Source organism: Ailuropoda melanoleuca, chromosome 4 (genome assembly GCF_002007445.2).
Source record: "Ailuropoda melanoleuca isolate Jingjing chromosome 4, ASM200744v2, whole genome shotgun sequence".
Taxonomy (NCBI): domain Eukaryota; kingdom Metazoa; phylum Chordata; class Mammalia; order Carnivora; family Ursidae; genus Ailuropoda; species Ailuropoda melanoleuca.
This window is the reverse complement of record NC_048221.1, coordinates 62,414,354-62,441,126: the sequence shown is the minus strand read 5'-3', so window position 1 is coordinate 62,441,126 and position 26,773 is coordinate 62,414,354. Positions and strand designations below refer to the sequence as shown.

Below are 26,773 nucleotides of genomic sequence, written 5' to 3'. Positions count from 1 at the left end.
TTTGTCCAGTCTCGCTGGCTGGACTGCAGGCTCCCTGAAAGCCGGAGACAGCGAGGTAAGTTCCCGCAGCATGCACCATCTAACACAATGGGACTGCATAACATCAGTCATACAAGCACTCAACAAACACTCCACTGAGTTGTCGAAATAAAGATACCAGCAGATTGAAGCTAGGTCTACATGACCTTAGAAAAAGAAATTAATTCAGCATATTTGTCCCAAATGTTGGTTGATTCGGGATTTCTTTTTCAAATAGTAAAACGTTCTGCTTTTGTAAACTGAATGACTAACTTAGTATCCCCATGTGGAAGAAGCTGAAAGCGTTGCCGAAAATTTTATTGCACCCGAAACTTCTGGTAACTCAGGATGCTGCCTTCTGGGTGGTGTTTATTCTCTGCCACAAACACCTGAATTACTGAAATTGAAATCAATCCAGATTCTGTGTTTGGGGTTCCAGCATTTTGTGGACTGGCACATGTGCCTGACAAAAATCTGGGGAATGCTTGGCCTTTCATTCCTCTGAGAATTATGCCATTTTCCAAGAAAAGCTAAATAGCTCATTCATGTTTCACCCTCTGTTCTTCCAGGCTGGTTTCCTGAGGGTATTTTTTAGCCAGACTGGGGTGTGTGTGTCTGTGTGTGTGTGTGTGTGTGTGTGTGTGTACGCACATGTTTTAAATAGGCTGCTGGAAACTGGGAGTTTTAAACTAGAACTTATATTGAATGATTCTTGAGTGCATTATCAAATGAAGAATATTATCCTTATTTCATCTATTTTAGACTAAAAAAAAAAGAACATATGAATGGCTTTCAATCAGTGGCTTTTGTTGATGAATTCCCCCAGAATATAACTTAAATCCACACGACATCTCCCAGTACTGTTTCTGAGGGAAGCTAAGAAGTACCATCAGGTAACAAAGTTGTTATGCTTTTTTTTTTTTTTCTTTCTGCATCATTTTTATCAAGAGAAGTGGGGGACTTCATATTTCCAGGGCTTTCTGCACAGGACACCCTAATGTGGCCTTAATATACACTGAAGTCTCTAGGAGGGGGTGGGGGGACAGTTACGAAAGAGCAAAGCTCCTTGACCGGACAGCATCCTTCAGGGGTTTCCAGCAGGAAGGTGATAAGTATATAAACCACCCACAAACGTGGAGCACACTCCGGGCCATCTGAATCCTTGGACCCTGTTTTCAAGAAGAGGAAATGCCATGAACTGTGGAGCACGGAGCCCAGATTCACTCCCCAGACCTGAGCAAGAGGCTTCAATGCAGACAAGGAAAATACTTGGTTTGGCTGAAGTGGACAGTTCAGGCCAGTGTGAACTGGGCAGGCGAAAGAGTCCAAGAATCTATAAAAGTTCTTTAGAAAACAAAAAGGCATTGGTCAACAGAGGTGGCCTGGCAACGTTTAATGTGTTCCCCTCAAAGCTAAAGTTGAAGCCTCCTGAATACATCCAGCATGTCTGTGGTACCTGCATATGAGAGTCAGATGAACTCTCCTAACTCCCGTACTTTGTGTTCTCTACACCCAGCGTTAGCTTTTTCCAAAATTAGGAAATTTAATTGAATTAATAACCCTTAAATATATATATATTTAATAATTTAATTGAATTAACAACCTTTAAATATATATACATATATATGTATATATATATATATTCTATTTATATTTGTGTGTATTTTCCTTCCCCAGAATGGTGAAACCAGTGAAGTCTTCTAAGAGGACTCTTGAACCAGCTTTTTGTCACAGAGGAATAAAGGACATGGTGTGCTAAGGCACAGGGCAAAGGGTAGGGCTGTCAGGACAGGAGGCAGGGCTGGGAGGTGTCTCAAGGACCACATTTCGGGGACCTACACTTTCCTGCAGGCTATCGGGGGCTTTCTGGACTGGTCTAGGAACGAGTAGGTCTTTGGGGGCCCCCCACACTACAGGAGGGGCTGAGTCATAGGGGAGCAATGCACCCTGAAGTCTGATGCCATTTAGTCCAAAAGTACGCATGTGACAGCAAGCGATATAGCTGATGAATGGCATTGTTCCATGGCATTGTCTTCTAACCTTCTGTAGCAGTCAGGGTCTCGGTGAGAGACACAGAGCTCATTCAAATGGGTGGCTCGGGAGAGGCCAACGAAGGGTCTGTTTACAAAGGTGTCATGAGGGTAACGAAAACCAAAACGGGGGTGAGCAGATATCGCCCCTGGGCCTGAAGCAGCACTGGGGAGGCCCGACTCCCACCGGACAGAAAAGCGATTGTGTCACCCTCGGGCTGGCTGGGGGGGCCGACTGGTCATCAGTACCCCGACCTCACTCTCCTGTGCCTCAGTTTCCAGCTCCTGACCCAGCCAGACCATGGTGGGGGCAAAGAAACCATTGATGTCACCTTTGGTGACCTACTCTCTCAGGACCCTCCACAGAACAGGGTGGAAAAGGGCAGGAAGGGGGTCTAGAGGGACACCTGGAAAATGTCCAGCCGGCACACTGTGTACTTTACTTTGAAATATTCATTTCCTATTATCTACCTTCCCCCACTAGAACGTAAGCTCCCAGAGGACGGAGATTTTAGCTCATCTGTTCTCCGCTGTACTCCCAAGTACCCGCACACGACAGACGCTCGGAGAATATTTGTTGAATGGCTGAATAGAAGCAAAGAAGAAAAACCATTTGCCCAGTATTTAACAGCGAGTAAGTAATAAGACAAGCAGCATTTTATATAAGGTAAAAATAGTTCTCAACGGGGTGTTTCCCTACGGTAAACTGGTTCACATTTTGGCCATTCCGCCCAAAGCAAAATATAGCCAACATACATAAGAAGGAAAATATGGTGGGGTATAAGATTTGCTGAAAAGATTATATTTATGCTTTGCTTGGAGTGAAGAAAAGTTTTGGGAAGCGGACCGAAGAATTTTAAATTGCCTTAAAGAAACACAAGAAACACATCTTTCCCCTAACTTTCAGACCTGTGGTCTAGGAAAGAGGGGACAGTTGCCAGAATTCTTAAAGAAACTCAGTGTTAAACAGTGAAAAGATGTCAGGTTGTGGGTTTCTCTGCCATGGGAGGTTTCAGAGACCAACATTGTCTGGATTTGATGACAGGTAATGACATTAACTAATTACAAAACTAATCACATTTGGAGCAGTGGAAGCTGAGATCGTGATAAGCATAATCAAATCCCTGACTTCAGGGCTTTGGGAATCAGAGGATAAGTTTTCTCCCCTCGCAAAGCTTGACCAGATGCCTTTCGGAGTCCTTTGTCTGAATATTTTGGAAGACCCCAATGAGAGCCAGAACCAGCATGCTGAACTGCAAAGCCCAGTGGCCAGGATGGCACTAAGCGAGGGCACTATAGGGATGCCGTGTGTCTCCTCACTGGGTGAAGACAAACCTTGTCCACCCCGCCGTCGGGAACTCCATCAAGGTAAGTGCCTGGGCTCTGCCCCTAAGAGCCTAAAGACCGCATCCCCCTCACCGGTTGGGTCATCTTGGACAAATTCTAACCCATTGGAGTCTCAGTGTCTTCCTCCGCAAAGTAGAGATTAAAATACAAGTCGCATTGGCCTCCATAAATTGGCGTGAGAATCCAGCAAAAGAGTTTACTCTGTGGATTATAAGCTGTTTTAAATATAACAAGTATGGCCAGCATTAAGCCAAATTACAGGCCTGAATCCCTGTGATATGAATACCTCAATCATCAGAAAGGTGGAGAATCTTTCAAATAAAGACACTGACCCCCTTCTTGTGGCAGGAAGTCCTCCACCACTCCCGCGCTCTCTCTCTCTCTCTCTCTCTCTCTTTCTCTCAGGTCCTGCTCTCTTTGGCCCCATGGGAGGAAAGGGAAGAGGCCGGCCTCCTTCAAAGCATTTCCAGCCCTCTAAGGAGACAACACAGCAGCGGCCCTGGTCATTCTTCTCATCTGGTAACATTCTTTAAGCCCCAGTGTAAAACTTGAAAGGAAATGAAATCCTAAATGCAAACACTATCTTTCAGTCTCTTGGAAAATTATCTACCTCTACTTTCCCTCTCCTCCCAATTCACTCACCCTCAATTAAAGCCGTCCTTTGAGTTAAACCTCACTTTTCAGAAACCAAGCCATCACTTAAGAAAGAGGAAAACATTAAGAGATCCAGATTTCAATTAACTTCGCCATTGATTTTTGCGTAATTCTGGGGGCGGCATTATTCTTTTGGTAAAGTGGGGGCAGAGAACTCAGAGATTAATGGAGGTTCTGATGACGCCAGCGGGCAAGGACTAAAATACACTCAGTCCTGATCCCCAGGCCCTGCTGAACAGCAAAAATACTGGGAAAATGGCCCAGAAAGGGAGACCTACCAAACTGCCCGTGACCATGGAGACTGCCACTCTGGTAAAAAGCCTTTGGTAAACAGTGTTTCCTTGTACTTTTTCATTTTAATGTAATCGATATGTTTGTGGGTTTGTTTTGTTTTGTTTTTTTGTATTTATGTCTTTCCCCACAGAGCAAGGTTTTTGTTTTTTTGTTTTGTTTTTAAAGATTTTATTTATTTATTCGACAGAGAGAGAGACAGCCAGCGAGAGAGGGAACACAAGCAGGGGGAGTGGGAGAGGAAGAAGCAAGCTCATAGCGGAGGAGCCTGATGTGGGGCTCGATCCCATAACGCCGGGATCACGCCCTGAGCCGAAGGCAGACGCCTAACCGCTGTGCCACCCAGGCGCCCCTAATGTAATCGATTGTTTGGTGTTCACGCAACGGTGCGATTTTTCTAACCAATCAATAAAACAGATGACCCAACCTGGCTTTTTTCAAAGCCGCAACTGTTTCCGAATTGTTGAATATACCCCCTCGTAACAGGGGACCACGGGGTTAGCATGGCTCACTCGCGCGCACACGCATGTGCACACGCTACATAAATACAAAAGCGGAAACCACTGATACAGATATAATTTTTAATGTGTTGTGTCACTGAATGTCTATCAGAGGAAAAAAGTCTGTGAAAATAGATTTAAAACAACAAGCAGTTTAATCAGATAAGCACACAGCATTCATCTCTGTCCTCTAGAAATATGATTTCAGCATAATGAATGAAGGGAAGGAGCTCATTGGAATACAGCCCTCTGAGCAACAGAGTGAAACCATCATGGAGAACCCTTTCCTGGGGGGCGTTGGGGGGATTTGCGGGGGGGGTTGCTGTGAGGAGGAGTGACGGATCATCATCCAAAATAGGGAAACTTAGAATCGAGCAAAGGAAAGAAGGTGTAACCAACAATGATACAATTAGGAATTTCATTTTTAAAGGTTTATTCCAACTATACTTGACTTTCTGACGGGGAGTTCAACCTGCGATAGAACTCAGCAATCTCTGGCAGCCCCTACAGGGAGAGAGCAGAAGATTCCCTTCACTGATAAAGAAACCACCTTTCCTGGGTGCCTGGGTGGTTCAGTCGGTTAAGCATCCGACTCCTGATTTTGGCTCGAGTCGTGATCTCAAGGTCCTGAAATCGAGCCCTGTGTCAGGCTACACACTCAGGGGGGAGTCTGCTTGGGGTTCTCTCCCTCCGCCCCTCCTGCTTTCTCTCTTTCTCTCTCTCTAAAAGAAAAAGAAAAAAGAAAAGGAAAAAGAAAAAAAAGAAAGAAAAGAAAAAGAAATCACCTTTCCAGGAAGTACAAGGGAGTGAACTGAAGCAAACACCCTTGTCTCAAACAAATTGCAAAAAAGCAATGCTATTCAGTAGCCTAGGCCGAGCTATAAACGTGGACTTGTCGCTCGCTGCTCTGGTCGGAAGGACAGCATTAGATCTGCGTCTGATGACGCAGCTCTTTCCTAGGGCTGCCGAGAGCCCGCTGTCTCCCCGCTGGGGAACGGAGGGGCTGCGGGTGAGGAAGCCTGAGCCCAGTGCGTGGCAGACGGCAAGCCGATGCTCACGTACACACTGACTGTGTGCTAACGCCATCCCCGTTCCAGGGCTGTACCCCCACCCACGCCAGCGAGGAGGTCCCGTCATCCACCGCGTTCTACAGATGATGCACAGATGCATGAAGGGACTTGCCCAAGGTCACTCGGTGCAGAAGCCCTCAAAGCCAGGCAGCCAACCCTGAGTGTACGAGTAACCACAGTGCTGCCGCTCAAATGCGCTGCATTAACCGGATGGAAAGTTGGAAACGTGGCAGCCTTGAAAGAAGGCAGGAAACGAGTTGGCTTCATTATCATTGTCTCCAAAATCAAAACCGATTTGCTGGGTTCTCCCTCTGCACCTCAGGAGTGTTCGGCAACGTTTCCATGAGGACAGAGAGACAAACATCCTCTCTCCGGGGGCCCTCCCTGAGCCTCCAGGCTGAATCCACCTGCTCGGCAGAAAGGCTGGGCACTGAGAGGCCCTGCAGGGATTGCAAGAGAGAACAAGGGGTCGATCTCGAGGGTCAGCTTGAGACCCCGGAAACTCTGAACCCATCACTCAGCCCTGTGCTGTCACCCTAGACTGGGTCCCCATGCAGGAGTGGAAGCAGGCAGACCCCAGGGTTCACCCAGCATGGCTCATCCATTTCAATCTGGCAAAGAGTGTTTCTGTTTCTAACCCATCCTAACACAGAGCTGGTGCTAAGCTCGGTCCACAACTCAGGTATTAAAAAGGTAAATTTTTAATAACTTAATATCATGTCCATTTTGAAGCCTCATTCATCCATAGTGGCAGAAACTCAGTCATGGGGTCTCATCTTTGCCTCAGCCATGGCCAAGTTCTGGGGATTCCTCAGTTCTAAGACGTGGTATGGGAGAGGCTGGCAGGGTTTGACGCCCGGTGTCTATGCAGGCAGCCTCTTATATGTCACTCAGTCCCCCTACCTGATCCTCACACAGCTTTGGCCCAAGCCACCCTGGACACCCTTGGGTTCCACCCTTCCAGCCCCTTTCAGGTGTCAGGAGACCAAGGACAGATTTCCTTCTCCCGGCCCCTTCCCCCACCATCATGAGTATGAAATGTCCCCACAGACTTGTTCTCTCCACGCTTTGGCAGGGCCCTAGGTGTTTATGTTCCCTCACGGCTGGAGCAAAACAGAACAATGAGGGTAAGCCTCATGTCTGAAAGGACATCACAGAAACCCAACAACAGAGGCTTGGCCAAATAGAAAATTATTGTGAGACACAACCAAAAAACCGGGCACAATGCTCAAAGGTGCAGTCAAGAAACTGGGCTGGTTCCCCCTAGCCTCCAGCCAGGCCCCTGTTTAACAATGGCAGCTGTCCCCTGGGCATCCCATGCCAGGCGAGCAGGACAAAGCCGGCCGGGAAAGAAGGGGCCTGTGTTTCACACTCAGCACTGGAGGCATCTGCCCCTTCCAATCGGCAGGGTAGCGGGAAGGTGAGGTTTGGTGTCTAGCCTCCGTTACAGGCAGTGGCCAGTCAGGAGGGACTTGAGGACGCCAAGCTAAAGAATCTGCCACGACCAGGGGAAGACTGGTTTTTCACTGTCACTTCCCTCCCCCCAAAACAAGTCGGCACTGGCCCAGTTGCTTGGATGAGGTAAAAGTGAAAAGAAAAATACTGCAGGTAAAAAGTTGGCTGACGTTTCATAAACTGTTGTCCCACCTCCCGGGGTCAAGAGCACCTTGGTCCCGGTAGATCCCCAGAGGAAGTTCAAACGCCACTGGAGTCTGTGCAGGATCAGGTTGAGTGGCCTAGACATTCGAGACGCTCCCCCAAACCCCTGCACTCGCAGGCTGCACCCCTTAGCCCAGGGCCTCTGCCTGTCCACCTCGACCCTGGCCTGGTGCAAGAGACCCGGAAGGCACTCGGTGAATGGATACCGGGCCAAAGAAAGTCCCAGGTTTGTGAACTGTGGAGGCTGGGCCAGAACATGGCAGGGATGTCTCCTAACATGTTCGACACCAGAAGACCCAGTGACTGAGGGACAACCTACAGAGACCTGGCCGTTTGATGCCAACAGTGTGCTCCTCAGCTTCTCCGGGTGGCCTGGAAGGGTCAGCTCAAGGCTCAGTGCACCTGAAGAGGTCCTAGGAGCCCCCCCCCCCCGCCTTGAGTACAGCTTCAACATTATTTTGACCACCACAGAGAAAGGCTGGCCCATCTGAGTCTCAACGCTAGGTCTGCCATGCCACGCCCTCAGGAAAGTTCCTTTGAACCGAGCCTTAACTCGTCTATCAGTAAAACGAAAACCGTCACATCTACCTTGCAGGGTTCCTATGAGGATGGTAGGTAGTGGATGTAAAGCACCTGTCCATTGGCCTTCTTGGCCCATGGGAATAGCTCTTCTCGCAGAAGACCCTGGGGTCCTGGATGGGACCAGGAGTAGAACTCTGCCTGCTCAACCCGGGTAGATCCCCTCCAGGCCAGGAGGTGCCCCAGAACTGGGTTTGGTTGGTTGGCTGTTCTGAGGAGGAAGGATGATGGTAGGGCAGGTTGGCTGAGAACACCCCCCAATCTCACATCGCCAGTTGGTACTGACCTGTGGGAACCCTCGACGGACCTCAGGGCTGCAAAAACCTGTGGGTATTTATGTGCTATGACGTGGGGTGGCATTTTGATTTCTACTAGACAGTAACACCACTTGCAAACGGATTCACTCTTTGGAGCTCTTGGGGACACCCTTAGTATTAACATATGCTCCTACATAGTCATCCGTACACAAGTGTGAGAAGCACTGTAACCAACCCTATGCTTAGTACGACTAAAAGTAATGTGCTTGGCAAAAAATGAAATAAAATAAAAACAATCTCTGGCTACATTAAGGGATGTAAGAACCAAAGAGGAAAGACCCCTGTGTGCTTGAGGAGACCACACCTGAAGTCCCAGTGTATTCCGCGAGCTTCCCTATAGGGAGACAGACTGCAGCACGTCCAGAGGAGGGGCGGGGTGGCCACCAGCCACAAAGAGAAAACTCCTCCACTAGGCCTGAGTTGAAGAAACGGGGCGTGCTCTGCTTGGTAGAGGGAAAAAGGATAAAAACCGTCTTCAGATATTTGGAGAGAGCTTTCATGTGCAAGAATGAGCTTTAGGTTAGGTGCCTCGAAAGTAACACTAGAGCCACTCATGGAGTCGTCCCGGAAGGCGGGTTTTGACTCAACTGAAGGGAAGCATTTCAGTCACCATATTTGAAGGTGAGACGGGCAACCCTGAGTGACAGCAAGCTCCAGAAGTTCCTGCTATTCAAGACTGGAGAGTGAGTGCCTACCGAGGAGATCATACCAGACCTGCCTCATGGGGCTGTGGTGAGAACCAAGGAGATCATTGTTTCCAACCCCCTCATATGCCACCTCTCAGGTGGACACTTGGCCACACTGCTCTGGACTGTCAGCTACTTGCTTCACGCAGCTTTCAGGCCACAGACTTTAGCATGCGCAACCCAGTGGAGCCACTTCTCACGTCTGCTTGGCTGGCCTCTGCCTTCCCTTCCTGGAGCTTCCCCATTATCCCTGAAGCATGAGACACTCCAGAGAAACTCCGCACCCAAACACACTCAACCCAGAGGTAAGAGGGGGAAGTAAGGGGGGCGCCTGGGTGGCACAGCGGTTAAGCGTCTGCCTTCGGCTCAGGGCGTGATCCTGGCGTTATGGGATCGAGCCCCACATCAGGCTCCTCCGCTATGAGCCTGCTTCTTCCTCTCCCACTCCCCCTGCTTGTGTTCCCTCTCTCGCTGGCTGTCTCTATCTCTGTTGAAAAAATAAATAAAATCTTTAAAAAAAAAAAAAAAGAGGGAGAAGTAAGGGAGTGTTAGTGTCCCATGAGGAAAACTGTTCACCAATCAGTGGTTGGAAGCAGCAAGTAAATTTTTTTGCCATCCTTCCTCTATTAGTCTATCCTGAGACCTCACAGCTTCTGCTCTGGGAGGATGGTCTCTGTATTCGTTTCCCGTGGCTGCTATACCAAATTACCACAAACATGGCGGCTTGAAGCAACAGAGCTATATGACTGCAGAAGTCTGCAGAAGGTGCCGACAGGGGCTCCAGGGGAGGGTCCCATCCTTCCCTCGTCCAGCTTCCAGTGAGTGCCCACATTCCTTGGCTTATGACCACATCACCCCAAGCCCCGTCTCCATGGTCACCCTACCCTCTCTTCTGTCACTTCTACCTCTGCCTGTGCCTCCATCTTCTAAAGACAGCTACAGGTGGATTTCGGACCTACCCAGATAACCCAAGAAAATCCCTCCACCCCGAGATCCTTAATCACTTCTGCAAAGTTTTTGGCACAGAAGGTACCATCCCCAGGTTCTAGGAATCGGGATGCAGACATTTCTTTGGAGGCCCAGTATGCAGCCAACCACCACCCCAAGGATGGAGCAGTCAATTACGCCTCACAGCAAGTCGGGGCCACATCAATAACGAACCGTTGTGTTTGTTCCTTTGATCTCAGCCTGACCACCATTCTCCCCAACCCGTCCCATTCTGGGACTGAACTCTCTGCGAAAGAGACAACACATGGGTTTTCCTCCAGTTCTCCTTTCTGGGGGACCCAAAGTAATACCTGTAGGCTGTGAAGAACACTGCCCACAGCCATGGCAGGAATGGTGGCTGGAGTAAAGCAATAAGAGTTCCCACAGTCTTCAAGGAGACTTCGCTTTTTTTCCAGAGCATTGTCTAATCATTTAAAAATAGACTCTACACTGAGGAAATGGAGGTCATCTATTTCAGTGAAATTTTACACTGTGTTCAAAGATTTATTTCCCCTCTACAAAACATTTCCAACGTGGTGACAAGGTTTCAGGAGAATACCTGTTAAAAGATTAGAATTAGAAAAGGAAGGGTTTTCCTACAGCAAATGGAAGAAGATTCGCTCAATTACAGGGGAGTTTAATAAATTAGTTAATGCTTACAAATTTCTTACAGATGAAAAGTGTTATCTGTATCACTGCTAAGACCTGCTATGAATATGCTTTCTCTGTGCTGAACCAAATTACATTTCTTAAAACAGCAGCGCCCTGGGTCCTGGGAATATCCGAGAAGTAACATGGCTTCATTAATGAATTGTAGAGTCAGATAGCACCACCTCCAAATTCAGTTGGCCGAGCTGTGAGTGACTTATGGGAAGAATGGGAGAGGAGAATAAGGCAGAATTTTCTACTGTACCTCTCAGAGGTGTTTGCAGGTGACAATTCTCCAATGGAAGATTCTGGAAGGTTTGCTTTTTTTATGAGGCAACTTCACCTGCACCTTTGCTTCAGAGAATCATGGTTGGACTCACAGACAAACCTGAAAACACAAGTAGCCAACAACACTGAATATGAAGAAAATATTGGCAAACTTCCCTTTTAAAACTTAGTGTCAAAAACAGAAACTTTCAAGAATTTCACTTCTCCTACCATAACAAGGCAAATTTAATATTTTGGTGGAAGCTGCTTCCTCCAGGCACATTTGATAACCATCATTTCAAAACCTACAAGACACATCATTGAATGAATACAATCTGAATGAAGGCTGTATTTAACAGTGTGGTAAAATAAGTCCACATCTGGCATGTTTAATTTATGTCATTTAATTGGACAATTCATATTTGAAAATTCCTCTGATATGGATTCCCTTGGACTTTATATACAAAATCCTAACTTGCAAATCCTCCAAACCTAGATTGTCTCCGTCCGTTAGTTGCTGGTACAATCCGCCATCAACACTTCAGCATCCCTCTTTCCATTTGCTTTCTTGGCATGTACACACATACAAGTACACACACACACACACACACACACACACACTGCATAAAACAAATGTCAGGCAACCCTGTTGCCTCTCCCTTTCTCATCTTATCTACTCTTTTGTTCTCCATATCGCAAATAAGGGCCAACTCCTTGGGCAGGACAGGGGAGCTCAAGAGGAGAATCCGTATCGTTCTGGAGGATTCCAGCCACAGGGGTCCAAGAACAAAATTATTCTAAGAGTCTTCCAACTCTTCTTTACATAGTCCTCACTCTCCCTGAAACATCCAGATCCTTTTCCATTCATAACAGCCTCTTAAAGAATGTTTGGTATTGAATGAATGAACGAAAAAATGAACTAAAGAACTGAGCATTTCTGAAACCACGGAGAGAAGTGTGATGTAAAGAAGCATATGGTCTACTGGAAAGAATGGTGACTTAAAGCAGAGAGCTAGCCTCCAGCTCCTCTGCTGGCTGACTACTTGATCTTGGGTAAGCTGTCTCATTTCTTCACGTGCCAATTTGAAACAACACTTATCCTGATGTTTTCATATGTCACAAATAGAGCCATCTTACGGTTTAGGGAACACTTGGGACTCACTTTCCTTACTTGACCCATCCAACTACCAACTGGTGGCAAAGGGCACCCATCTTCTGGCCTAGAAGCCGACATCTGTAATGTTGACCATAAGGTCTTCAAGTAGTAAATCAAGGCACACTCCAAGTCAGAAGTCTCAGCACCTTCTCCACGTAGCAGAGCAATCCTGTCATCCAACAAGAAGAGCCCAGCCATGATCAGTGACTTGCCACTGAGACAGAAACAGCAGAGCCTCTTTGTCAAACCATGATTTCCTGCCCCAAAGCCTCCTCATTTCCAGTTGTCTATACACCAATACTGAACATCCATAACCTAAGCACATTACCAAAGGCCTTCAGCATCTCATCAAAGGAGGATGGCCATCAAAATTCCTATAAATCCATTTCTCAGCAGGAGTAGTGATTTCACAGATACTCAGAGAATTGGATAGACTATATCAAGAGCTAGCGCACTTTTTCTGTAAAGAACCAGACAATAAATCTTTCAGGTCGCTACTACCCCATGTTGTAGTGCAAAGGCAGCAGCAGACAACCCGTCCTCTAATGGGTGTGGCTGTGTTCCAATAAAGCTTTATTTACAAAAACCAGCCCTAGATCAGACTTAGCCTGCAGGCTTGTGTTTGCCAAACTCTTGAACTGCATCCACTTCCAGAAACATCTTGATGTCAAAAACATTATTTTAAAACTTCCTTTTAGAATCAGGGTCCTGACAACTCTTGAGGAACACATACATCCAGGCACCTTTGTCCCTCTTCTTCCCGTGCCCTCTGATAAACGCCAGCATGGAGCATTTATCCTTCAATTGCAGTGATTCTGAAAGACAAAGCAGGGGCAGAGATTAAAACCAGCCCCCCAGTCTTTGTGCCATATCCAGCATATCAAGTGCCCCTCTTCAAATTGTAGTGAGTTCACTGTCTACCTAATGGAGAAAATAGAACCATTCTTTCACTTAATAGTCTTTTAGTAAGGGTATGGGGGGGAGGCCAGGTTTACTAAAGGCCCTTATAAAACGCTGGCTGAAAGGAATAATGCTCCTTGGCACCACAGAATTTTTTTCACATGAAGCTACACGATCACTTTTCATTTTGTTTCTCAAGCACCCCATGGCACCCATCCATGTATTAGGCTAATAACTGCATGAATCTAGTTAAAAGGAACCAAGCAATTATTTTAATTAGAAGAGAACAAAAGTAACACTCCTGGATTCTGTCTTAAGGGGCAAGAAGGAAGTAGTTGGGGTTCAAAAAGATCCCACAAAATATTTTTGTGAAAGGAAAAATAATTAAGGCCAAATTTAGAATGTACTTGCAATAAATGGGCCAAATAAAATGAATGGCACCACTGTGCAACTAAAACCCATTCATATATAAGAGCCCCAGAAAGTCCATTTTTATGTGATACCATTTTGAGGGTATAGCCAATTTCGCAAAGTGAAAGTGAATGTCTAATAGAGACTTTAATGATCCTTGTGAATCTCTTACACAATTTCTTATAGAGTTTCTGTGTAAACTCTTATTAATAAGAGAAAAGAGGAAGGATATTGGTCAATTTGCCTTTTAAGTAGGATTATTTTTCTCATTTAAATTCTTGGACTAACGTGTTCAAATGTGTTTCTATGGGGGAAAAAATCTATGTTTATAGAAAATCCTTGTCACTAATCCATTCTACAAAAAGTGAATCCCACTCGAAGGGTGTTAATCATTTGAACTGAATTCAGTCGTTCAGGAAGAGATTGCTATCTGCAGATTTTCCATAGTCTTCACCTTCCTGCATTGCTTCTGGTCATGGCACTTGGGCCCTTTCATTCCATCTCGGGCTTCCAAAAAAAGAGATGAAATGAAACCCCAACTAGTCAACTAGTAAGTATTGTTCCTTCTGTTTAAGTCCATCCATGTTCATTGAACACCTGCTATCCTCCAGCACACAGCAAGTTATAGATGGCAGAATGAGTGAGGTCTGAACCTAGCCTTCAAGAAGTTCACAGTCTAATCAGAGCCAGAGGCATGGATGAAAAAAGAGACCATGCCGCCCCAGCTGGATGGGATCGAGGGTTGCTGGCTTGAGTTGACTGAGGAAGAATGGATAGCCTAAGAGAAAGACATGGATAGTCCATCCCCAGGAGAAAGATCAGCGTACACAAAGCTGGGACACAAAGAACCCCTGGGGAAACGCTGGGAAGTGCAAGCAATAGAGCTGCTGGAGTGTGAGGGCCAAGAGAGGTGCTGGAGAGGTAAGCAAGAGCCAGGTCTTGGGAGAATTCGTGTGCTGTGTTCATGAGCCTGGACTGCCTCTCATGGAACAATGGAGAGCCAGCCACCAAGCAGTTTTCAACACGGACTAACAAGGCCAGCTGCCCGTTTTAGAGTGAGCCCTTGGATGGCTGGAAAGGGGATGAAATGGGCACAAGGTGTCGTACAAATGCCATAGCCCAAGCAAGAGGTGATAAGGCCTTGTAAGTTGGACAGTCACAAGTAGGAATGGAGATATCGGGTAAAGTACAAGATATACAGTATTGAAGGGGATTAAAGTTAAAAAAAAAAAAACCCTCTGTGGAATAGTAACTGAAGGGGTCAAAAGTGGATGAAATTGGCTTTGAAGTTTCTCAGTGGGGAGCAGGTGTTTTATTTGAATGCTTGTCATGGGTCCCAAAAGCTTCTCATCTCGCCCTCCTTTAAACCCAGGATGAGCCTTGATCGTGGGCTCCGGGATTGAGATGCAGCAACAAATTTCAGCACACGAGCAGATTGCGAGTCCTGGAAGATAGTGGGACTTCCATTTTCTTCCCTAGGCAAACTCACACAAAGCCAGTCTCCTGCCACAAGTCTATGTTAAAATATCCAGAAGCCTGGAAGGAAAGAACTTGTGACGAATACTTACCGTGCTGGTGACTCTTATGTGTCCACTTGACTGGGCTAAGAGATGCCCAGATCGCTGGTAAAACATTACTTCTGGATGTGTCCGTGAGAGTGTTTCTGGAAGAGATTTGCATTTGAACCAGTAGATGAGTAGAGACGATCACCCTCACCAAAGCAGCCAGTATCATCCAATCCATTGAGGGCCTGAATAGAACGGAAAGGCAGAGGAAGGGTGAGTTTTCTGTCTGCTTCAGCTGGGATATCTTCTCCTCCCCTTGGGCATCAAGTTTCTGGTTCTTGGACCTTCAGAATCAAACTAGAATTTACACAATTGCTCCCCATGCAGACCCCTGTGTTTCTCAGGTCTTCAGACTTGAGGTAAGTTACATGACCAGCTTTCCCGGCTCTCCAGCTTGCGGACAGCACAATGTGGGACTTCCTGGCCTCCATAATTGTGCTAGTCAATTCCTATAATAAATAAATACACACACACACACACACACACACACACACACACACACCCGCATTTGGTTCTGCTTCTCTGGAGAATTTTGACTAATAATATCCTTAGGACAAACTACATATGTTTTAAGTGACTATACTAGATTAGACTTATTTATGTTTTAATTTTTTAAGGAAGGTACAGAGGACACTTCTCCAACTCATTTTATGAACCAGCTAAACTTTGATAGTTCACCTGACAAGGACATTACACTCAAAGAAAACTACAGGCAAGTTTCATGCATAAACATTGCTGTAAAAAGTATCAAAACATGCTGCAATACTTCAAATAAATAACACATCATAACCAAGTTGGTTTGAGTCCAGAAATGGAAGATTGGTTTAACATTCAAACACCTGCAATACCTGGGTGGCTCAGTCGGTTCAGCATCTGCCTTGGGCTCAGGTCATGATCCCAGGGTCCTGGAACCAAGCCCCATGTCAGGCTCCTCTCCTCCCCGCTTGTGCGCTCTCTCTCTCTCTCTCTCAAATAAATAAAATCTTTTTTAAAAATTCAAAAACCTATTAAATAACTCACCATACTAACAGAATAAGTGGGGGGCAACTCTTATGATCATTCTATAAGTAAGTGAGTACTTAATTTATGAAAACATATCACTTCAGAGCACTGGGGAAAGAAGTCTTTTTCATTTATGGTGTAGGGATAAGTAGATATCATGGAGGAAAAAACAAATTTGATCCCAACCTCACACCACATGCAAAAATCAATAACATATGGATTATGACTTTAAATGTGAAAGGTAAAACAATAAAGCTTCCAGAAGACAATATAAAAGGATATTTTTATGGCCTTGGGCTAAGCAATGCTCTCTTAAATAAGACATAGAAAGCACTAACTATAAAGGGAAATATTGCAAAATTAGGCTACATAAAAATTAAAATCTTCTATTCATCCAAAGATACCATAAAGAGAGTGAGGGGCGCCTGGGTGGCACAGCGGTTAAGCATCTGCCTTCAGCTCAGGGCGTGATCCCGGCATTATGGGATCGAGCCCCACATCAGGCTCCTCCGCTATGAGCCTGCTTCTTCCTCTCCCACTCCCCCTGCTTGTGTTCCCTCTCTCACTGGCTGTCTCTATCTCTGTCGAATAAATAAATTTAAAAAAAAATCTTAAAAAAAAAAGAGAGTGAAAAGTCAAACTCAGATGGTCTATGATATTTGCAATATATATAATCAAAAAAGGATCATATCCTTAGGGCACCTGGGTGGCTCAATCAGTTAAGCATCCGACTCTTGATTTTGGCTCAGGTCATGATCTCAGCATCATGAGATAGAGCCTCGCATCAGGCTCTGCTCTGGGCGTGGAGCCTGCATGGGATTCTCTCTCCCTCTCCCTATGCCCCTCCCCACCAACCCTTGCTTGCGCACTCTCTTTAAAAAAAAGGATCATATCCAAAATATATAAATATCTCCTACAAAACAGTAAGAAAAGATGAACAACGCAATGGAAAAATGAGCAAGACCCTTGAAAAGCCCATTCACAAAATATCCAAATGGCCAATGTATATGAAAAGATGCTCAACTTCTTAATAATCTGGGAAATCAAGACCATAATGAGATTCAACTACATACCACCAGAATGACCAAAATCAAAAAGATGAAAAATACCAGTTAACAAGAATTAAAGCAGCATATCTCTGTCACCCACCGCTGGTGGGAGTGGAAACTGACACAACCTCTTTGGAAAACTGACATCCTTAAAGCTGATCAAGGTCATGCCCTACAATTTAGTAACTTCCCTCTTAGTCTACATACCCAAAAGAAATGCATGCACACCCACCGAGAGGTGCATGAGAGAGTGTATGTGGCTCTCTGAAATAGCCAAAAACACCACCAACAACCCAGATGTTCATCAAGGGTAAAATGGTTAATTGTGGTATATTATTGATACAACGGAATGAAATGAAACAAGGAAAATATAATTGCACCCGGCAACATAGATACAGTTCACAAATACAATGTTGAAAGAAAGAACCAGACTCGAAAGAACACTTACATAGGAGTCCATTCATATGAAGTTGAAACAATAACAAAAAACAAATCCATGGTGTCGGACATCAGGAGAGTGGGTATTTTTGAGGAGGAAAAGGGAGTCCCATACTAGAGGCGGTCAGGAATGTTGGCTATGTTCTCTTTCTTGGACCCTGGAGGTGATTATAGGATGTGTCCTCTCCAGGATAACGCACTGAGTCCCAGGCTTCTGCTCTTTGGAACCTTCCATATATGGAACACCAATAAAGCTTCCCCCCAAAGAGTTTCAAGTGTTGATTTCCTTTTCTTTGATGAAGTAAACAGAGGCACTAAATATTATCAAATATCTTGATTAAAATCAATCAGTGGCTTGTTCTTACCTACCCTCAGTGTGCTCTCCGCATGTCAGTGACAGAGCAGAAACCAGAAAGAACCACACGTATAAATCAGCCGGACGAGGAAGAACAGAATACCTTCCCCTGGAGGAAAAATGAATAAAAACTGGGTCCCCTGGAAGTTTACCTAAGAGGTAAGTAGTGGGCGAGAAGAACAAAAAGTGAAAGCCCCAATGTATAAAACAAGGACCCAATGAAGGTCCTCCTGGGGGCTCATACATGGCTAGCCTTATATAAAGCGGGATTAAAAGGTAACAAATTTAGGCTGGTTACCAGGAAATGCTATCTTACGAAATGTATCAGTAACCTGTAGCCAATGGTTTACTAAAATTCAACTCCTCTCAAAAAAAAAAAAAAAAAAAAAAAGATGAGCTATTTATAGCGGCCGAACCAGCATCTAGTAGTTACACTGACTAATATCGTATTACAAAGACTCCCCTGCTTCCAGGCAAAACCCGATAGCCAGCCAGGGTCAGGAAGAAAATTTCCCCTTTGGTGTAGTATTTCACAGCTCTGTTATCTAATATCGGCCAGTTCGAGGGCCAGCCGCATTCGCGCTGCGGTGCAGGGCACCTGGCTCCCGGATCCAGGATGCCGCCCCGAAACGAGCTATTGTTTGAGGTAGGGATGGCAACACCTGTTGAGCTGTATTTAGGCAACACCTTGTGCTTCCAAAAGGTAAACACAATGAATATAATCAAAATTGTTCCAACACTACTGTTTTTACATCAACAATCTATAAATATATGGAAGAACTCAATATACGTGTGAAATAAACAGAGCAGGCATACCTCCGACGAGGTAATTCAGAAGACAGCTCTATAATTTAGCAGCTTGGCTTTCAATTGTTGCGTTTTTAGGTACGAAAAACACAGATATTATTCATCAAAGTGATTGTCCTGCGCACTTGTATACCTTATAGAATTTATTTTTTTCAGGGCTTTTTACTTCAAAGGAATCACTAGCTAATGACATTTCAGACTTAAGAAATTTTTCTGATAGCACGCTGGAATTCCCTCAGGGACCGGATTGTGAATAAGTGGATTTTTTTAAAGATCATTAACAGATATTACAAACCAATTCAAACTGAGCATTTTCTTTGCAAATTACCTTTAACTTTTAAAGCCATTGAAAAAAAAGACAGTGAGTGATTTAATTTACTTAACCTGTCTACAAATTGCCGCTTTGTGCTACATGGGCGACTGCATTTGCAACCAAAAAATATCTCTAACTATCTCTAATAGAGATATTTTTCTAAATTATCACACTCGATGAGTGATATTTCAAAAGATAGTAATGTTTATTTTTTTTTCATTTAGCAAGTTGCTCTGGAATTGAGAATTTTATTTTATTGATAGGTTTAAAGTAAAAACAGAGCCCTGCACTGTCTGTATCTGTTGCTTAATTAAAACTCTCGGGTAATTAGGAGGTTTATCATTTCCTGAGCGAATGGAGATGGTGGAGCTCTGGTGGTAGATGGTGGGGTTTTGGGGGGGGAGAGATGACTTTTTTTATTCAATGATCAAACCGTACTTTCTGGGCTAAAGAGCTAATATTTGGGGTGAGAAGCACCTTTATTCCCCCACGTACATCAGGTCTGATGCTTATTTGCATCAACACCCCGTTGTGTATGTTTTCCATTCAAAGAGCTCCCAGGGACTTCAAAGGGAGTTGCCTGCAAGGACGGTCTATGTGGGAGTCCTGAAAGGCTCCAGAACAGGCCCAGAGCAGGGAGAAACCATGCCAAGACTAGCTCACGCTGGAGCCCCCAAACCATGTCACAAAATTAAAGGGTCTCCCCTGCCTACGCCATCCCACAGTGCACGTGGGAAATGTCCCCAGGCTTTCCAAGCACTGAGCTGGCTTCTCGGGCTACTACTTATAAATATTTGATGAGCAGCGCTCCATTTATAAGAAAGTATGTTAATAAGAATATTCTTTGAAATTGGAGTCTAATGCAGGCTTTAAATAGGCTCATTGTTTGAGGTACTACAGATTTCCTTCTTTTCCCTTTTAAAGTGCAAAGTCAGCTTACCACAAACCGAACAAAAAAAAAAAAAACAACAAAAACCCTAACATCCTTTTGGATGTCCCATCCACAACAATAACAAAGAAATGGGTAAGATTCTACTCTAAAGGACGGTCTATTTTTGGAAGGATTCATTAAATGTTTGCAGGTAAGGGAACATAGAAATTAATATTTCTTGAGTGTCTCTTGTGTTGCAGATATTCTAATTCTTCTCTTTTAATCCGCACCAAATATTATCAGGTAAATGGTATTACCCTCCCCCCCCCTTTCTAAGATGGAAAATGGGCCTCACAGGGATCATCCAGTAGGGGGCCTATTCCAAAGCCCCACCACAGGTAAGTGCGGGGCTGGTCTGGAAACCAGATCTGCCCCAGTTCAAAGTCCATGTTTGCTCCCTACCTCGCACTAACTCCCAGTTGCCTGCTGGTTTCACAGGGATATGGCCCTACCCAGTCTTTGTTCCCTTCTCTGAGATGGTTTCCTCATCTGGAGCTACCACGGAGACAGCAGGAGCGCCTGCCCCGCCCAGCATGCTGCGGGATGACAAAGATGGCCGCGTCCCGTTTGCGGAAGCGCTTCATACACTCCATGCAGTGGAGACAGGGTCTCCTTAACCTTTTCTTTGATTTCAGGCTCGCTCCGCAGCATCAGACTTCATTCGCATCACCGTAGCTTGGGGGTTTTGTGAAAATAAATCTAAGTGGGGGTGACTTTTCATGTAAGAGAAGTCAAAACCACAGCTTAAAAATAAAATACATCAAAATATATAAAACAAAACAAAACGGGACATTTTTGGACCCTGGAGCATCAATCCGTTTATTTATTTTGCACTCATTCAACGAATCTTTGCACATGCTGAGTTGAAGCTTAGACGCTGCATCATTATGTTGGATTTCTAAGCACGCTTTATCTTGCCTTTGCACTGAGGATGAAATCGAACATCCAGATATGAGCCACCTATGAGGCCAGGTAGGATCTGATGCCTGCTGGCCTCTCAAACCTCATCCTGACCAGCTCCCCACACTCGCCGCTCTCCAGACACATGGCCAACAGGCTGAGCTGGAGCCCCACCTCCTGGGTCCCCCTTCTGCTGGCTGGCTACTCCCCTGCTGACCCCTTCTCTTCCTTCCTGGCTCCGTTTCAACGTCCTCTCCTCCGAAAGACCTTCCATTGCCTCCAGGCCCAAAGGAGACCAGCCCTGATCTTCCCACCCCTTTCGGTTTCCTTCAGAGCAATCTTACCATGTGTGACACTCTCTCTGTGCGGTCCCTTGTGTGCCGTCCATCCTTCTCCCCAACTCAAGTGTAGCTCCAGAAAGTCAGAGATCAGCTCAGTCTCCTTCCCCCACTTCCTCTCCAGACCGCAGGACAGAGGAACACAAACACCACAGGGTGCCCCGTTGCCTTGAAGCAGCCTTACCTGATGTAAAATAACAAAAAGGCCCAGTCAGATACTTTGTTTCAGGCTGCCCAGGCCCCCCTTGAACTGAAGGAGAAAAGTTCTCATGTTTCCTCCTGCACCAAGCTCAAGTTCTCTCCCCTGCAATGAACCCGTGCCTCCTCCCTGCCAGGTGGCGACGCTCACCTGATCTGGAAACAGGTGGCCTGGAAATGTCTTACCTGTTGGCTAGAGTCCTGCCTGCCAAGAAGGCACGGCTTCCCCTGTCATCTAAGTGTGACATGCCAAAGGGCTCAGCGCCCTGCGCGGCCCAGGTGTGACTCTCAGGTGCTTCCAGGGGCTCCTCTGTCCGAGCTAGCAGGGGCTCCGGTGACAGCCCGGGACCTCCGCTTCTGCCGCCCTCACGAATCCCTGCCCATGCTGCCCAGGGGACAGCGGCCGGCACCCTCACCGGCACACGCCTTTCTCGGCTTAACCATTTTTTTTTTCTGTATTCGACCAGTTACAAGTTAGAGAATGAATATGTATTTGTTGTAACAAGTGAAACAACACTTAAAAATGTGAGGAAAAGCAAAAATAATTCCTTCTCCCTGTCTCACCTTATTACCACTCTCTGGAGATGTGGGCAAGCATGTGTATGCCTATATCCATGTATTTTATGTATATAATAATATATATACACACATGCTATATATAGTAATACATATGTCTATAACATATTTATAATGATATATTACATACCTTTATATATAATTTTATATAAGCTGGGGCAATTTTAGGGCAGTATTTTATCTTTATTTAATTACCACTGATTTATGTATTTCAATTCCCTCTCCAGGTGTGGTAACTCCCAAGATTTACAGGAAAGTACAGGTGTGCTCCGGGCAGATGACCACACCTGTGTGCAGTGGCACCAGTCTCCCTTTCTGTTCTTAAACACGCCTGCCTTGGTCACACTGGACTCCAGATGAGTCTTCAGAGAAACGGGCACTGCTGGTGTTCCTTTTTTCTGTTGCTGGTTTAGGGACATCTGAGGAGATGCCTGCACCCCACCTCCCAGGGAGACCACAGACCATCCCTGGGACGCTCTTTTTTCGTTTCCTATAGCTCCCCTGCTCATCTTCTCCCTTGTGTCTAATTGGCTCCCGTTTGGAGCTGCCGGGTTCTGTACTATCCCTGACCTTGTCTATTTCCAGTGACTTTCTCAAAGTAACAAATCTTCAGGCCACGTCCTCTTTCCCTTTCTCTCTCTTCACAGGTGTCTCTCCCCACCCCTTCTTTGACAAAGCTCACCCAGGCCTTTGCTTGGAACCCATTTACTCACCCCATTTGCCTTCACGTGACCATTCCTTCTGACCCTCACCCTACCGGGTCACAAATCTGATCAACATATTTGTGTATTGCTTTGTAAGTTGCAAACTTATTCAAACAGATTGCTTCCACTAATTCTTACAATAACCCTATTAAAACAGAGAGGAGTAGGTCTACTAGCCCCCAAAATACATGGGTTTTCAAAGACGTTAACAGACACCTTGCAAAGCAAACATTAAAATGGCCACACAAAAAAATACTCAGTTTCACTACTGATAAAGGAAATGCAAAGTATAAACACGCAGATATCTTCTTGCCTATGAGTTAGAGAATATACAAAAAATGATAACACTGTCAGCAAGGGAGGAGAGGGGCAGTACCCTGCATTGTTTGTTGCAGGCAGGAGTTCATATTGGTGGCACCTCTCTGACCCGTAACTTGTGAATTAGAAAACCGTGGAACCATGCAATTCCTCCTGTCGGAATTTGTCCCAAGGAAATAAGCAAAACTATGCAGAAAGTTTAAGCTACAAGGAGATTTTAATATGTGACTGATTAAGCTGAAGTCCAGTCATGCAATAAAATGCTCTGAAAAAAATTAAAAATAATAAGGTGGGAAAATATCACATCAATATCAATATATAATATCATGCAAAGATTTTTATATAAGTAAAAAAAAGATTACACAATAACATGTATTGTCTGAGTCCTGTGTAGATGATAGATACGCATACAGATGTAAATATCAGGCACCCCAAAATGCCAAGAAAGGCTATCTCCAAGTGATGACATTACAGGTGATATTTATTCTTTATTTTCTAATTTTTTTCCGGTAAGCACATATAATTTTGCAAAGAGAAAAATAAGACGGTAGCATTTTAAAAATTGCCTTTGTCTAAATGGAACCAGTAGCACAACTGAATATTCGACAAATATTTATTGAACTTCTGTACACAAAGCATTCTGCTAGGTGATAAGGATGCAGTGGTTAAAGTTTTTAAAAATTTAAAAAAAAGATATGACCGCTGCCCTGAAGAAGTCATTCTTGGAAAATAGAAGAAAGCCAGTGGGAGTGGCTGGTTTCAACAGGGAATGCCACCGAGCACAGCTGGAGGTCATTAGGCATTATTCTTCCCTAAACCCAAGAAATGGCCTCAGAGGATATCAATGCATCCGGTCATGCTCAGGTGAGATTTAGCCTCAGACCTAGGCCTGGCTCTGAAAAGGTGGTTTCTGAGAGCGGAAAATGGAGAGCAAGCAAGAGAGCGAGAAACAGCCCTGCTCTTCAAGCTCTTAGCTACTGTGTCTCCTGCTAGCCTGAGACAATGGGCTGGAGTGGCCTGGCTGTGGGAGAAACGGTCCCATGGGTTGCATGACTACTGACTTAAAGGGAAGGCCCAGAATGATCCATCTTTTACATAAGTGATTACTGAAAGTTCAACAGAACTCCCCCCTGCAAGTGTCCCTCTGAGTCTGTCCCCTGGATAAGCAAGCATCCAGCCTCCTACCCCTCCTATGTGACAGTGTCCCTTTCACTTTGCAGGATTGGCACCTCCTGTGCACGTCAAATCTGCTTTCCCAGCCCGGAAGCCAACCCCAGGAAGTGTGGCACCCCCACAGTCTGCAAGAAACACTCGCCGCCTCTGGAGTACCATTCTGTTACCCCAGGGGATCACTCTCATACTCTAAGTTAACTCAAGGCATCTGCTTTGAGTTGGTTTTTCCCCCCCACAAATGAAGAAGGATTTGTGTTGGTTCTCCCCCAGAAGGCCACTTGTGAGCAGTGTGCATTCGGAGGCCTGGCTGGGGTTCAGAGAGGGACCATGGTGAAGGCAACCAGCCCTCTTGAGGACTGAACTGGTGAGCTCATTAGCACAGGGTTCTCATCAACTGAGCCACCAGGCACATACCTCATTTAAGGCAGTAATTTGCTAAATGTTAATTCTTAGATTAACTACAGATGAGTAGAGTTCCATGGGGGGGAAAAACGAGAGAGAATTTGTTAATTCTTGAAAGGAAATTTGGGTCATCAGTAGATGAGTCTTTTGGTTCGTTTTAAGATACAATTCCAGCATGTGAAGATGATACTTATTGGGATCTATGCCACCATGATTTTTTTTAATCAATATCTCGNGATTATAGGATGTGTCCTCTCCAGGATAACGCACTGAGTCCCAGGCTTCTGCTCTTTGGAACCTTCCATATATGGAACACCAATAAAGCTTCCCCCCAAAGAGTTTCAAGTGTTGATTTCCTTTTCTTTGATGAAGTAAACAGAGGCACTAAATATTATCAAATATCTTGATTAAAATCAATCAGTGGCTTGTTCTTACCTACCCTCAGTGTGCTCTCCGCATGTCAGTGACAGAGCAGAAACCAGAAAGAACCACACGTATAAATCAGCCGGACGAGGAAGAACAGAATACCTTCCCCTGGAGGAAAAATGAATAAAAACTGGGTCCCCTGGAAGTTTACCTAAGAGGTAAGTAGTGGGCGAGAAGAACAAAAAGTGAAAGCCCCAATGTATAAAACAAGGACCCAATGAAGGTCCTCCTGGGGGCTCATACATGGCTAGCCTTATATAAAGCGGGATTAAAAGGTAACAAATTTAGGCTGGTTACCAGGAAATGCTATCTTACGAAATGTATCAGTAACCTGTAGCCAATGGTTTACTAAAATTCAACTCCTCTCAAAAAAAAAAAAAAAAAAAAGATGAGCTATTTATAGCGGCCGAACCAGCATCTAGTAGTTACACTGACTAATATCGTATTACAAAGACTCCCCTGCTTCCAGGCAAAACCCGATAGCCAGCCAGGGTCAGGAAGAAAATTTCCCCTTTGGTGTAGTATTTCACAGCTCTGTTATCTAATATCGGCCAGTTCGAGGGCCAGCCGCATTCGCGCTGCGGTGCAGGGCACCTGGCTCCCGGATCCAGGATGCCGCCCCGAAACGAGCTATTGTTTGAGGTAGGGATGGCAACACCTGTTGAGCTGTATTTAGGCAACACCTTGTGCTTCCAAAAGGTAAACACAATGAATATAATCAAAATTGTTCCAACACTACTGTTTTTACATCAACAATCTATAAATATATGGAAGAACTCAATATACGTGTGAAATAAACAGAGCAGGCATACCTCCGACGAGGTAATTCAGAAGACAGCTCTATAATTTAGCAGCTTGGCTTTCAATTGTTGCGTTTTTAGGTACGAAAAACACAGATATTATTCATCAAAGTGATTGTCCTGCGCACTTGTATACCTTATAGAATTTATTTTTTTCAGGGCTTTTTACTTCAAAGGAATCACTAGCTAATGACATTTCAGACTTAAGAAATTTTTCTGATAGCACGCTGGAATTCCCTCAGGGACCGGATTGTGAATAAGTGGATTTTTTTAAAGATCATTAACAGATATTACAAACCAATTCAAACTGAGCATTTTCTTTGCAAATTACCTTTAACTTTTAAAGCCATTGAAAAAAAAGACAGTGAGTGATTTAATTTACTTAACCTGTCTACAAATTGCCGCTTTGTGCTACATGGGCGACTGCATTTGCAACCAAAAAATATCTCTAACTATCTCTAATAGAGATATTTTTCTAAATTATCACACTCGATGAGTGATATTTCAAAAGATAGTAATGTTTATTTTTTTTTCATTTAGCAAGTTGCTCTGGAATTGAGAATTTTATTTTATTGATAGGTTTAAAGTAAAAACAGAGCCCTGCACTGTCTGTATCTGTTGCTTAATTAAAACTCTCGGGTAATTAGGAGGTTTATCATTTCCTGAGCGAATGGAGATGGTGGAGCTCTGGTGGTAGATGGTGGGGTTTTGGGGGGGGAGAGATGACTTTTTTTATTCAATGATCAAACCGTACTTTCTGGGCTAAAGAGCTAATATTTGGGGTGAGAAGCACCTTTATTCCCCCACGTACATCAGGTCTGATGCTTATTTGCATCAACACCCCGTTGTGTATGTTTTCCATTCAAAGAGCTCCCAGGGACTTCAAAGGGAGTTGCCTGCAAGGACGGTCTATGTGGGAGTCCTGAAAGGCTCCAGAACAGGCCCAGAGCAGGGAGAA

The 26,773-nt window shown here is 44.9% G+C and overlaps 1 protein-coding gene across 8 annotated transcripts in view; it reads right to left on the bottom strand.

Annotated features, from left to right (window-relative positions):
- LOC109490419 overlaps positions 1-23,275 on the bottom strand; it is a 71,741-nt gene extending 48,466 nt beyond the window's left edge. The window contains exons 1-6 of one of the 8 annotated variants that reach the window (XM_034658931.1): positions 21,225-23,274; positions 17,940-18,038; positions 15,089-15,270; positions 12,943-13,024; positions 12,216-12,378; positions 10,755-11,174 (exon numbers count right to left, since the gene is read on the bottom strand). In XM_034658931.1, coding sequence (XP_034514822.1) covers positions 11,163-11,174; positions 12,216-12,378; positions 12,943-13,024; positions 15,089-15,270; positions 17,940-18,038; positions 21,225-21,268 — 582 coding nt within the window. In that variant the 5' untranslated portion in view covers positions 21,269-23,274 and the 3' untranslated portion in view covers positions 10,755-11,162. The other 7 variants (XR_004624820.1, XM_034658935.1, XM_034658933.1 and 4 more) reach the window with 7 other exon arrangements.
- Positions 23,276-26,773: the final 3,498 nt, after the last annotated feature.